Below are 13167 nucleotides of genomic sequence, written 5' to 3' on the forward strand. Positions count from 1 at the left end.
AATTTCACATTCTATCAATCAGTTTCTCCTTCAGCTGCAAAGAAACAATACATCCTTTACCCCATGGATCTTGACTACATACAAACTGGCATCTGTTCAATCCCTTTTGCATTATACAGTGTATAATTTTACATTATATCCTTCAGTGTTGAGCGAAAGGGAACGATGGGAGATCGATGAAGGCTCTTGTTCTCCTATTAAGCAGTTAGTTGAGCAACCTCCCACTGGGCCTGGGGCTCTGCAGGCCTCTGAATCTGTTGTAAATCCTTTTAAAGTCACACTTTTGATTTTGACTGGATGTTTCTGGTTAGTTTAATCATATTCCTGATCAATTTAAGATAAACTATTAGAAATTTAATTAGAATTTCATGGGTCTTAATTGTCATTAAAAAGAGGAAATTTAAGTTGAATTCTATGCTAATAGAGCATTAGGGCTGAACAATGGAAGTTTGGTTGTGGCTTTCAGTTTTTGTTCCTTGTGGAGCCAATAGCTGCTGAGGGACACAGTTTGGCTTCTCAGTGATATCTTTCTCTGAATACCTTGTGAGAGCAAGGCAAGGCCAAGTTTGAGCTGACTCTTGCAACTTCAGATGGAAATACCAAGAAAACCAAGTCTCCTACAACATTATAGACTTGGCCACATTTCCAGTCCTTTACAACTGGTAACATATATTGAGCATAAATTAAGATTTGCATTGCTGTTCTGTGATCTGAAAGGAAATTTAATCAACCACTTGTTGTCATCTGATTTTTCATTAAAATCTTTATTCTATGTTGATTGGTTTAAGTGTTCAAAATTATATTTAATCAATTTTTAATGTAACGTGGATGAATACACATACATATATGTATAAACCAGAGTATTGTGTGTTCTTTTTGTTACAGGTATGTGTCCTGTGCCTTGGGATGCCCATATGAAGGAAACATTGTACCAGATAAAGTGGCAGAAGTAAGAGTGAATTTCTGGCTTGTCTTTTTAATGAAACAAAAATACATTTAAAAATGCCTATAAGTAATTATATTACTTAATCATAAAAACATCTTTAATGGATAAAATTTAAGGAAAACAAGTAAAAAACCTAGCTAATACTAAAACTTGGTGCATAACCTCACTTAACCATATACAGTCATATGTGAGAAAAATAGCATATTTTGATTGGTATCAGTCATGAGAAAAAATATTATGCAGTATTTCATCGAGCAAGAACGTAAAAAATTACATAAGAAAATAGAGTCAAGCACATATGTGAGTGGATTATGTTGTACAAGAAGGTTTCCTGCACAGCTTTTTGCTTTTTAAATCCATTTTGTGCTGGAATAAGCACACTGTGTTGTCATTGTGCTTCTGGTGAGGGTCATGTGATTGACATGAATCAAAACTCACCCCCAACATGATTTCCTAAATTGCTCTAGTGCCATGATAGAATAAGTTGCACCTTCCCTCCCTGCCCCTTTTTCTCATTTAGAATATAGGATAAGGAAGAAGATGTCTTAGTCTAGCCCTTTTTCCAGAAGAGAGATGAGTGAAACAGAAGTAAAAAATTTTTGCAGGAGGGCAAAGAAGGCATCAAAGCTTAAATGGAGTGGAAAATGAAAGTGGAGTAAAAATTCCAAGAGGCTTAAGACAGAACATGCTGTCCTTCCACCTAGAGACAGACTTGTCTTTTCTGTTACACTTAATCACCTATTGTTGTTGATCTAGCAGAGTATCCAGACTATTCTAATTTGTGGCACTAGCAACTAACATTTGTCTGATAGGTCCTATTCTCCTGCATCTTCTACTAGTATACACTCCAGATGGAATTTGTGATAATACTTCTCCCACATGATCCACACACACTCAGACTCTTGGGGAAAAAAAAAAAAAAGCTGATTTGGAAGGTTGTCAGTATTTCTAAATGTATTTGTTTTAATATGAAGTGAAGGTTAGAAATGACACAGCTTTAGTTACAGCAGTGATGACATACTGCTTACTGTGTTTCCCAACAGGCTTCTTTCCATGTGTTGCTTGTTTTTTACTGAGAAAAGCTCTATTTACTGAGAAGAGCTCCTTCTCAGTTTGTCAGTGGGATTGCTATTTAATGTTCCAGACCTGCAAACTTTTACTACACCGTTATTTTATTTTCTATCTTCATCCTAGTAAGTGTCATCTTGCTTTCCTGTATAGGACTGTGTATGTTTTCATGATAAAAGCTGCCACATTCAATTTTTTAATTCCATCCCTGATTCAGCCAGCACTGCTGTATATATAGAAGCATCTGATAGCTTTTATATAAATACATGCAGAGAATCAGCATTACCAAAATTACTGGCTGAGTTGCTACACTCTTTCAGAGAGCTGCTGCTCTGGGCATCACCTTTTTGGGATAGAGCATTTTGACTCCCTTGACTGTGTATTGCAATCAGCAGCTATGATTGAAAGGTTTAGACACTTTTTCCTGCAGTCAGTAACAGTGACCATTTTCATTTTTTTTAAAGCAAAATATTTTTTAACTGAAGCAAAAAGCAATTAGAAGAGGTGGATTATTTCAGTCTACATGCATTATTACAGATTGTTGCAGACTACATTAATTTCTGGCATACTAGATATGTAAGTGCCTTACACATAGTTATTGAGTGTGTTTAAATTCAGACTTCAGACTTCTGGAATCTATCAGGTATATTTGTATGGTTCTTTATTTAAAACAAACAAACAAAAAAAAAAAAACAGTTTTCTTATCCTAAAATAATTTAGCTAGACTTATCTTATTACTCTGCTGATTCTTGAAAGGAAGTTACTGCTTAACCCTTTGTCATTTTGTGGTTTGAGTATTTCAGCTTTCGGCAGATAAAGCCTGAAAGTTTTCAGAAACACTGTATAACATCCTTGAAGCCAGTTGTATAATGCATTATCATATAATTCCATTGTTTATTTGGCTGGTTTTGTCTTTCTGCCTGCTTATTTCTTTCTTTAGCTTCCTTTTAACCTAAAGCAGTGAATACATTAAGTTAAATATTATCCAGGACACATTCTGATTAAACTATAGAAAATGTACCTACTCTCATTTGAATATTACTGGATCATTAAAGTTTCCCCTACAGCACAAGAACTGCTGGTTTTTTTGATTGTTAGTTGCTTAAAATAATCTATAACTGGATTATTGGCTTTTTTTGTGTTCAGTATAGGAGTATAGTTTTCAATATTATTTCCAGGAGTAGGATTGTTCACATGCCCAAGAGGTTGCAGTGCTGGTTCCCCAATTCCCATTTTGATCAATGCTTGGTGTCAAGCAATGTTTCTAAGGGGAGTAGCACAAGACTCATATGCATAGCAAAACTGCTCGGTGGTGCAGAACACAACCCTGTTCAATCAACAAAGCTGAAAGCTCACAATCACATCCTGATTACATAGAAAAAACAGTGTATTCTCTTCTCCCACACTCTCCTTCCAAAAAGCCACATTGAAAACTTACAAAACTATAACTAACAATCTGCCTTCTACTATGATAGAATAGAAAATTCAGTATAAAAACTCCCATTCAGCTCCCAAGCTATAAATTAAATATAGATTTCTTTTTCAGTTTAGATCATGACGAGTCAGCAATGATGCTCAGCTTGCTAAGTTTCACCCTCTCTCCCATCTTTCAGAACTCTGCATTTAGGAAACTGAAAAACCTAAGGACTGAGCATGAAAAAGTGAATGCAATATGATTTTTAGCAGTTTATATAGTCCAAGTTATAACTAAAATACTTACCTAGAAAAACTTTGAATCGTGGATTAAAAAGAAGAGGGGGAAAATGGAGTACAGTTCTTTGCCCTGATCTTAAAGAAACACTAAGATTTGGGATTTACCTGAATGTAATCCAGCACTAACTGCAGATGATCCTTTTTCTTTCTTACAACAGCAGTCTAGTGAAAATGCCTGCCATGTGTTGGTGATATAAAAATATTCTGTGAGATTAATCCCTTTTGCATTCCTGTGAATGTCCCTTTCTTAAAACGTATGTTGAATTTATGTGTATATGAACCAGGGAATCTGCCTTTAAAGCACAGTTTTACCACATATGCAGTAGTCATTGTACTTCCAAGCCTTAAACAGGATGATTCAGACTATTTCTTTTTTTCAGCTGTTCTTTTTCAGCTGTTCTTTGAATTAAGTGAACAGCAATATTAATCCAGCGCTTCCGAGACTGCTGGTGCAGCACTTTGTCCGCTTCCTCAGACATGCTCACAGCAATCCCACTGATGGAGTCCTGGAATTGTTTTAACAGCAGACTGCAGTGTGACTTAAGATGTCTTTTTGGAAGAGAGCTGTATTTTTTCATCTCTAAACAGTTAGTTTCTAAACTGGGATTCCGTTCCAGTGGAGTGGTTTTTGGGATCTTTCATACACAGCGGGGAATCCTAAAGGGGACAAACATATTGAGCAGCTGAAAATAAGGTGGAATCTTTCCAAATGAATCCAACAAAAATAAGATGGAAAGCTCCTGCATTCAATTCCTGAAGCAATATTTTCAGTGAAAATATGATTTTGTGCTTCTGAATATGTTTCTCTCCATGCAAAAATTATGGAGCCAAACCTCAGTTTTCACTCATGCAAAGAACTCCTTGAAGACATAATTCCAGAAATATTTAAGGCTCTGCTTACATAAGTAAGGCCTGTTTGTATATGGTTTTGTTTGATATTCAGAAAATTTTTAAAACTTAAGGACTAGAATGTTAATTAAGTTGCAGTTTTGCTTTGTTAGTATTTTAATGTTTGATTTCATGAAGAGCAAGCAAAATTGATATTTCAAAATTAATGTTGACTGCAGCACGTTAAAATTTCAGCTTTCATTGATTTTTTTAAGTGCCAGGAGAAAGAAAATTGAGGCTTTTTGTTAATTATTTATTATCTTTGTTGGCTTCATGTAATATGCTAGCAAAAGGACAGGTCTTTACCCTGCACAACTTGTAAGCTGAAAAGTACATGGAGAAGACCATGGGAAGTGGGAAGTCCCCAGAGAGAAGAAAATATTAGGAAAGGGCTTGACAGAAACTTCATTCATAATTTAAAAATTTTGCTCCTTTGGATTCTGTGGCAGAGTTAGAAAGCAGGTTTTTGATGGATTTGACTTGGTTAGCTATTCCATGTACAGAATGTAGCAGAACTATAATTTTGAAATAAGAGGATCTGTGGGATGTTCTTCTTCTATGGCAGTTTTCAAGAATGAGTATGGGTTGTCTGGTAAATAGATTCACCTCAGTAGGTCAAAACCTAAAACCTGTTCAGAAGTATGTCCTTTATAGTGTTTGTTCTTGACCCTGTTTTATACTCTTTCATCTTGACCTCTTGGTGTTTTTCTGTTTCCAATCAGGTATCTAAGCGGCTGTACAGTATGGGCTGTTATGAAATCTCTCTGGGAGATACAATTGGTGTGGGGACACCTGGAAGTATGAAAAAAATGCTGGAAGCTGTTATGAAAGAAATTCCTTTGAGTGCTCTTGCTGTTCACTGTCATGACACGTATGGCCAGGCGTTAGCCAATATCCTCACAGCCGTGCAGGTGACTTGGTTTTTCCTTTTTTAACATGCAATAATAGTACTCTTATTTTAATTCAATGTACAATTTTAAAAAATCCTGCCATTAAATAAATCATTAGAAAAGCAAAAAGGCACTCACTAAACTTTAAGGAAGTGTTCCTCAGACATCAGATTGTCTGCTGGTATTATTGCTGTTGTGTTGCTTTTACCAGGAAATGTCAAACCTTTTATATTAATTGCCTTCATTTCCATACAAAATCACTAAGAAACAATTATGATTATTACATTTCATTGACAGTAGACGGAGAAGGGACATTAAATAATTCTTTTTCGATATCTCAGACTCCAGTTTTCTTAGGAACTGCTGTATGCTTGTTTTCCACTAAACTAAAATTTCTGCTTTGTAGATGTGTCTAAAAGTAAAATGGAATAATGCATAATAACATCTTGATTTCAGATGGATTAATCTAAAATATTGTTAGTTACATACACAGAATAGTCTAGATAATTTTTTCACTACTCATGTGCCATCATTATTGTTTTTGTTTATCAGTTATGCCTACCAAGTAAGATTAGCAACAACTTTATATCTTATTTGATCAGCTTTCTAATCTGTGCCTAAATTATCAGAGTTAACTTCCATAAGAAATTCAGAATAGGACACAATTCAAAATACAGACTACAAGTTCTAATGTAGTTTTTGTCAAGATAAAATCTTGATAAATATCTTAAAATGTGTTTGCCTCACTGAGGAGGCTCCTTTTACAAAGCGTTACAGAGTCATTAGCTATTTACAAATTGTGGGCCTTTATTGTTCTATTTTATATTTAATGGTGTCTTCTGTTTCCATGCAATTCAGGCAGTCATTTTGAAGGTCAAAGTTTCCTTTGTCTGACTTGTTATTTTGGCAGAGCTCATATTATGTTATTTAGCTACAATTGTGTTAACAGTGTTAGTGGTATACATCACAAGAAGGAGCAAGGAAAGTTTCAACCTGGGAATCCACAGGCATTTGATTAAATATGGAATGACAAAATTTGGTGAGGAAGGTTCTAATTCACAGCATTCACTATTCACCCTTATTCACTTTTACTGTTACAAATGTGTGTATGTACCATGGGATAAATAAATTGCTAATTTCACAGTTAGCTTCAGTTGCAGATGCAATAGCTAAAAGCATGCAAACCCCTGAGCATGGGAGGAGTTGGCCATAAAAATACTTGAAGCATTGTTTTTCAAATCCTTCCTATAAATAATTGCTGTCATGGTGCCTACTAAACACTGAACAATGGCTATGCTTTGTTAACTCCAGCATTTGTTGTAAGTGATTCTTGTCTCATGTTTACCTCTTGTTATCTTTTCATTTAGTTCTTAAACCAACTGTGTAAGAGCTAAAGGAAAAAAAAGTCTCTTAGGTACTTAATGTGCAGTTTAGGGTAATTAACATGTGAATTCAAGAGAGCAAAAGACTTAAATTCCTATTCAACCATCTCATATTTCTGGGAAGGCAAGGGTGCCTGAGACCCACCAGAAAACTTCCCTCTGTTGTAAAGGTCTCCTAAAGTACATGTCTAAAGGTGCAGTGGTTTTGGCTGAGCTGAACTTGTCATAGAGTTTGCCAAAAGTCCTTGATGAAGCAGGCATTACACAGTCTCTCTGACTGGCTTTGTGCAAGCAGCTCCTTGGCTCACGTAGAAGAAGGTCCCCAGGCTTTTGGATCCTCAAACAGCATCCTGTCTTGTCTCTGGTCAAAACCCTAAGGCAGCTAGCAGTGAATTATAACTCCTTCTAAAGCAATACTCCTTTTAAACAGGGACTCCTAAATTGCAGGTAAGCTGTGGTGAAAGTGCTGAAGCTGGTGAATCAGAGTGCCCTGGTCACTTCTAGTCCCTGCTGTCAGCCTTGCCTGTGCTTTCCTTTCTGCCAAAGATCCAGGAATGGCAGAGCACTGGAATAAAACCCCTTGTCTTCAACTCAGCTGCTGTTTCCTAAACCAACCTCTTCTCAGACACAATTCCTTTTCCTTCCCCATTTATGGGTCTGCGTGACCAACACAATATTTCAGCAAGAGTGAAATGTGTTTGGGGGGTCATAGAAATAATAGGCTACAGTTATTGTTTGAAAACAAGTTTAAAGAACATTCAGCAGGCAAATTACCCTCTTCCTAAGACATTCCTGAACAACCCCAGGCTGAGTACTGTTGTATTATATATTGTATTTCCTAAGAATTAATGAATGACAGCTGGAAAGCCACAAATCACTCTGCACTAATTCAGGCATTGCTTCGATGGGAGATCTCCTAGGAGTGGAAAGAGTTGCTGGTAATTCAGTAAGTGATTTTTTGTACTGATCACATTGTTTCATGCAGGATTATACTGCCCAGAATATTTTCTTTCATTTGGGGCTGATCCAAAGTCATCTAGAACTGACAGGCCATATCTGTATAAGAAATTAGGAGGGCAATAGTCTTACAATTTTAGTATTCAGTTTTATATATGTTGTTTTAGCAAAAGGATAGGTAATGAAAGATGGGAGAGAGATTAGCCAAATTTTAAAGAATAAGTAATTTTTTTAATTGCTGAAGCAAATAATTAGATAGAAAGGAAATTCTCTTCATTTTATGAAAATAATCTGTGTAAAAATGTGAGTGATGCTTCAAAAGAAACATTTAAATATTTAAAGTAGAAACATGTCTGGCTCTTGGTTTAATATAAAACTACCAGAGTATAGAATTTACTAAAAAGACAGTTCAGAAGAAATGATGTGGAGATCTAGTTAGAGGTTATGGTCTTTTGAGTAAAATTACATATGTGCATCAGATAATATGACAAACACATAGTGTAGCTAACAGAAATAGTAAAACATTTATAGGAAATTGTTACAGACCTCCAAGGAAGGGTAAAAAGATGGGTCAGGAAATTTCTTTCTGGAGAGGCCCTGGCAAGGTAGGCCTTACCTTAGCTGAGATCTATGGAGATTTGAGTTTCATTGACAATTGACTTCTGTTGTGTGTATAGAATTGGTGTGGAAAGGAAAGTGTTTAGTGGAAGTGTTAAAGAACTCTTTTCTTGTAAAACCTGTGTAGTTGGCAGAAATAAATTTGTCTGTCTTTATAACATATATTCAAACAAGAGAAAGAATATTCTAAGAGGCAAAGAGGATATTTGTCTGTCTGTGATACCTGAATAAAGAAAACAACCCCATGATTGTCCCACAGAATTTTATCAAATACAAATTGCTATCCTAATTCATTAAAATGAACTGATCCTTACACTATGAGGATCAAATTCTAACTTCAAGAAAAGAATTATAAAACCTTAATGACATAGAAAGACCAGGGATTTTTACCACCTTGTGTAATCATGTTCACCGTATTGGACACAGAGAGAGGAATGAGATTGATTACATGCCAAATGAAACTTCATTTTATGAGTTCTGTCTTTTTCCAGAAAACAGGAATTTTTTTAATATAAAATTTTGTACTTTAGTACCAAAACCAGAATTTATCAAGCCTTTAATTAAAATTTCAAGGTTCAGACCGCAAAATCCAGAGTTGAGGTTTTTATTACAAACATAATATACCCCCTTTTCAAGAGCTTACAATATTTAATGACATTTTATTAATTTATTTAAGATACTTGAATTTTAAAGATGAAATAACTTAAAAGAAAAGTAAATCCAAATAAAAAAGGCTGACTGCTGACCTCTTCCCTGCATCACTTAATTGAGTTGATTCTAGTCTCTTGGTGTATGCTGGAGATCCTAACTAAACTGCATTTTTTTGTGCATCCAGTTTGCTTATGTAGTAAAATCTGGGTTCACTCAAAGGCACTGAGTATTGGCCTGGCTTTTTTAACTGCCAGAAACAGGAGAGGAATGTGAATGTAGGTGCTGAAGTTCATGGTTTATTAATTTACAAGGATCATTTTTTACAAGAATAGAGCTTACAAGAGCCAGCAGCGTGAAATGGTAGAGTCTAAGTTAAGGAGCTAAAAAACCCCTGTGTTTAAAATTCCCTCCTCCATGATTTACATGAACTTCCATGCAAAGCATCAGATGAGATGAATCTTCCACCCAAAACCATCTCCTGGATGTAGCTGTCTATCTTGTCTTTTTTTTTTTTTTTTTTTTTTTTTTGTTTGTTTTTTCCAAGTACAGGATTTGGTTTTTATAGCTGTTGAACTTGCTTGAAGCCACAAGATGTCATGGCCCCCTTCAGGTGCAGGTTAGAGGCCAGCTTGCTGCTGAGATCTCTTGTCCAGTAGCTGCTTGCTGCTAAGGATCCTCAGTGCAGGCTCCCTCTCCATCTGGCAGTGGCTTTAAACCTGAAGCTCTAGTGCTTGGCCCTTGCCTGAGCTACTCTGCAGCAGCATTGCAATTGCATTTGTGCCATCTGCTGCTGGCTTGACTTACTGGCTTACCCCCAGACCTGGCTGATCTTGTCTGATCCTGTTTATTGTGTCCAGACCTGATTCCAATCTTGAATCTCTGACTCAGCCTCGTGGCTTTATTTTTCTTGTGATGCTGCTGCCACTGCCTGCCTGGCTATGACTCTGGACTCCTTGCTTGCCTCCTTCTGTGGAGTTGTCTGTCCTTGCTGCTTTTTAGGACAGTCGAGTCTATAGAGAAGGGACTGGCAACCAATAACTTGAGCTTTAAGGATGGCTTTTAATGGCAGGTGGTGGAGTTGGCAGGTCTCATGTGCTTTGATCTTGGAGCTCAGCTGGAGGCTTTGTCTTGCAGAGGCAAGATATTCCTACTTAGTTAAATTCAGAAAACATTTCCTGGTGTCTGGGTGTAAACAAAGCCCTACCAGTTCTCCACTTGCAGCTCTGTTGGTAAAAAAACAGACTCAAGAAAGCCTGAGAAATTAGTGTTGGTGTCTGACAGCACTTAAAAATCTCTCTCAGGTGCTAGATTATGTTCACTGACATTTTCCTCTTAAGTTTTCAGATCTGCATTTCTGTGACTGACATAAGAGAATATACCTGTAATGCTCATAGTGAAGAATTTCTAAATAAATGCATCATATGTAAGAACACTTCTGTACTAGAAAATTCACTGGACGTTTGTGTCCTGCAGTCAGTTCTTTTACCTTGGATTTGTCTGGAATATTTTAGTAGATATCTACAAGGTTAAGGGCTCATCCTAGCTTGTCCCAGTGAATGACTAGTAGTTACAGCTAAAAGTCAAGCAGGTTAGATAGCTGAATAGAATAGAGGAGTGATACAATAAAATAATGGTAAAATGGCATGAAAATACGGATGGAAGTGCTGGAAGGCTGAATGAGAAAAAGGCAAATGCATGTGAATAGTATTCCAGATAAATTGTTTCAGGGTTTCTGTTGGCTATTTATTACCTTTTTACTGAATTATACATACAAATGTGTATACAGTCACCAGTTAATCTCTTGATTTAGAAAGAAGCAATGGGATAATTTTCTTCAAGTACAGTTTTATGAAACTGTGTTAGAAAAAGTTATAAGCACAATACCTTAAATTTAGTTTTCACAAGCTTTATGTATTGATCAAGAAAAAAAAAAAAAAAACAAACCCCAAACCAATACCTTTTCATTCTTCATTTGTAAGCAACATTGTCTTTTTATTTCCCTGAAAAACACAATCATCCAAAGCTATAGTGCAGTACAATGATTTGACACTTCTGCTTTAAGGCAGAGATGATAGATAAGTAACTGTGAAAAAGTGTGAAACCTAGCATGTACTCATTGTGCTAGGAATTCCTCCTGTAACAGTGATTATGCACTTTTTAGCTGAGGAAGCTGGTCCAGACAGATTTCTCTGTTGCTACACACATCAAAAAATACTGGTTTGGGGGAGTTCTGTAGTAACTGACAAAATGAACTTGTGTTGACCTGCCAGAATTCTTGCTTCAATGATGCATTAAATAATACTAGTATTTTGGGTTTTTTCAGCAGTGTGCTGGGGCACTCACTACCTGGCAATTAAATTATTTATATCTGAACTAAATTTTAACAGAGCAAAAAATAATCGCGACAGTTCAGTTAAAATTTTAACACTGTCTTACAGGCTGTTTTTCTGAGCTAATAGGGAGATACTGTATGGAATTAAGGAGGTACAGGAGACAGGAACCACAACATGCATCTTGGCTTGTCCTTTCCTAATTTGACTTGTCACTGAACTCATGGCTTTTTCTTACTTTTTAAATTTTATTTGTAAATCAGAAATAAGGCTTATCTCTTTTACTTTGTGAAAAAAACAGAGATAGATCATCAGACAAGTACAGATAGTTTTTATGAAGATTTAAAACTTAATGTTTGAAGTTGAAATTTAAAAACAGAATAGATTTCAAGTTTTGTGTAGAATGTACTTTTTAGATTAAAAAAGCTAAGGTATATGAGTGAGCAAATGATCAAAATACTTATGTGCCTAATAAAATTATCTGAACCCTGTAACCTTGCATTATGAAGCACAATGTGAGCATAGGAGAAACTTGCCATATGAATTATGCACATATTTGGGGATGTCGAAAAAAAATTTAATATGCTTGCATTCTTATTTTGGGGAAAGCATAGAAATGGAAAGGCTTCAGCAGACCTCACAAGTTATCTTTCCTCTGCTGTTTACAAATATATGCCAGGAAATTGCAGAAGACTAAACAGAGATCTCCAGAAACTAATTTCAGGGTTCAGATAGGGAAACATTACAAAAAAATGCAACTTGACTGAGGGTAGCTGTACAGAATTCAGGAAGGGCTGGTCATGCTTCAGTATTTTGCTGGAATTCTTCAAGGCAATCACTGCCAAAGAAGACAAAGGATGCACAATGGCCATCATATGCTTTGATTTTTTTAGAAAACAATTTGCAATTTTCTGCACTGGAAGTTCATATTAAGGTGTGGAGGCATGTAATAAGTGGAAAGTTGGCTAAGTGGCAGGAAATAAATGGAATTATGAAACGGAACTTCTTTAAGCTGGAAAGCACCCATCAGCAGAGTTGTGCATATATTGGCTTGTGGATCCTAGGTTTTCCTGCTTAAATGAATAACTTGCAATACTGTACTGCTCATGTTAAGGGAATTGTTCTAACTTGTAGGAATTCAATTTTTCAAATTTTAGATTTCAGTTGTGAGTAACAGGATAGCTAACACAGTTTGTAAGTGGAAATTTGTGTAAAATTCTAAAAGACACAAAAGAAACTGAGATCAAACACAAGGAAATGGGAATACATAAAATTTAAGGTAAAGCAAGAGATTACTGCAACATGCCTGGTTTTTTTAAGTAAGGGTATTCTCAGATTTCTACTTTTGGATTTTTCTAAGAATTAAGTTATCTAGGGCACTTACTGGGTATTTTCTGGGTCTGAAAGTATAAACAGTACTTTTGAATTGTTAGCAAGCTAGGCAAAATCTTGTCAGCAAAATAAAATTCTTTAGAAAACATCTATTTGCCTTTTTGTTTCTGTTTCCTTTTATTCCCCCTTCCCTGTGGAAATGACATAGCATTTAGCTAAAGCTAGCAATTAAAATAGCAGATGTTGGAGACAAAGAAGTACATGATATTGGGAAAGCATGTGAGTAGAATTGTCTGAGATTGTAAGCTAACAAGACAGGTGAATAATACTCTATTTGAAAGCAAATAAGTTAGGGGGAAATGGCAGGTGAATTATGCAAAAGTAGCAGGCTG

At 35.9% G+C, this 13167-nt stretch overlaps 1 protein-coding gene across 3 annotated transcripts in view; it reads left to right on the plus strand.

The window, feature by feature from the left end:
- HMGCLL1 (3-hydroxymethyl-3-methylglutaryl-CoA lyase like 1) overlaps positions 1 to 13167 on the plus strand; it is a 75911-nt gene that overhangs the window by 40625 nt on the left and 22119 nt on the right. For all 3 annotated transcript variants that reach the window (XM_030236029.2, XM_050972450.1, XM_050972451.1), the window contains exons 6-7: positions 886 to 949; positions 5338 to 5526. In XM_030236029.2, coding sequence (XP_030091889.1) covers positions 886 to 949; positions 5338 to 5526 — 253 coding nt within the window. The remainder of the gene's footprint in view (positions 1 to 885; positions 950 to 5337; positions 5527 to 13167) is intronic.

This window comes from Serinus canaria, chromosome 3 (genome assembly GCF_022539315.1).
Source record: "Serinus canaria isolate serCan28SL12 chromosome 3, serCan2020, whole genome shotgun sequence".
Classification (NCBI taxonomy): Eukaryota; Metazoa; Chordata; class Aves; order Passeriformes; family Fringillidae; genus Serinus; species Serinus canaria.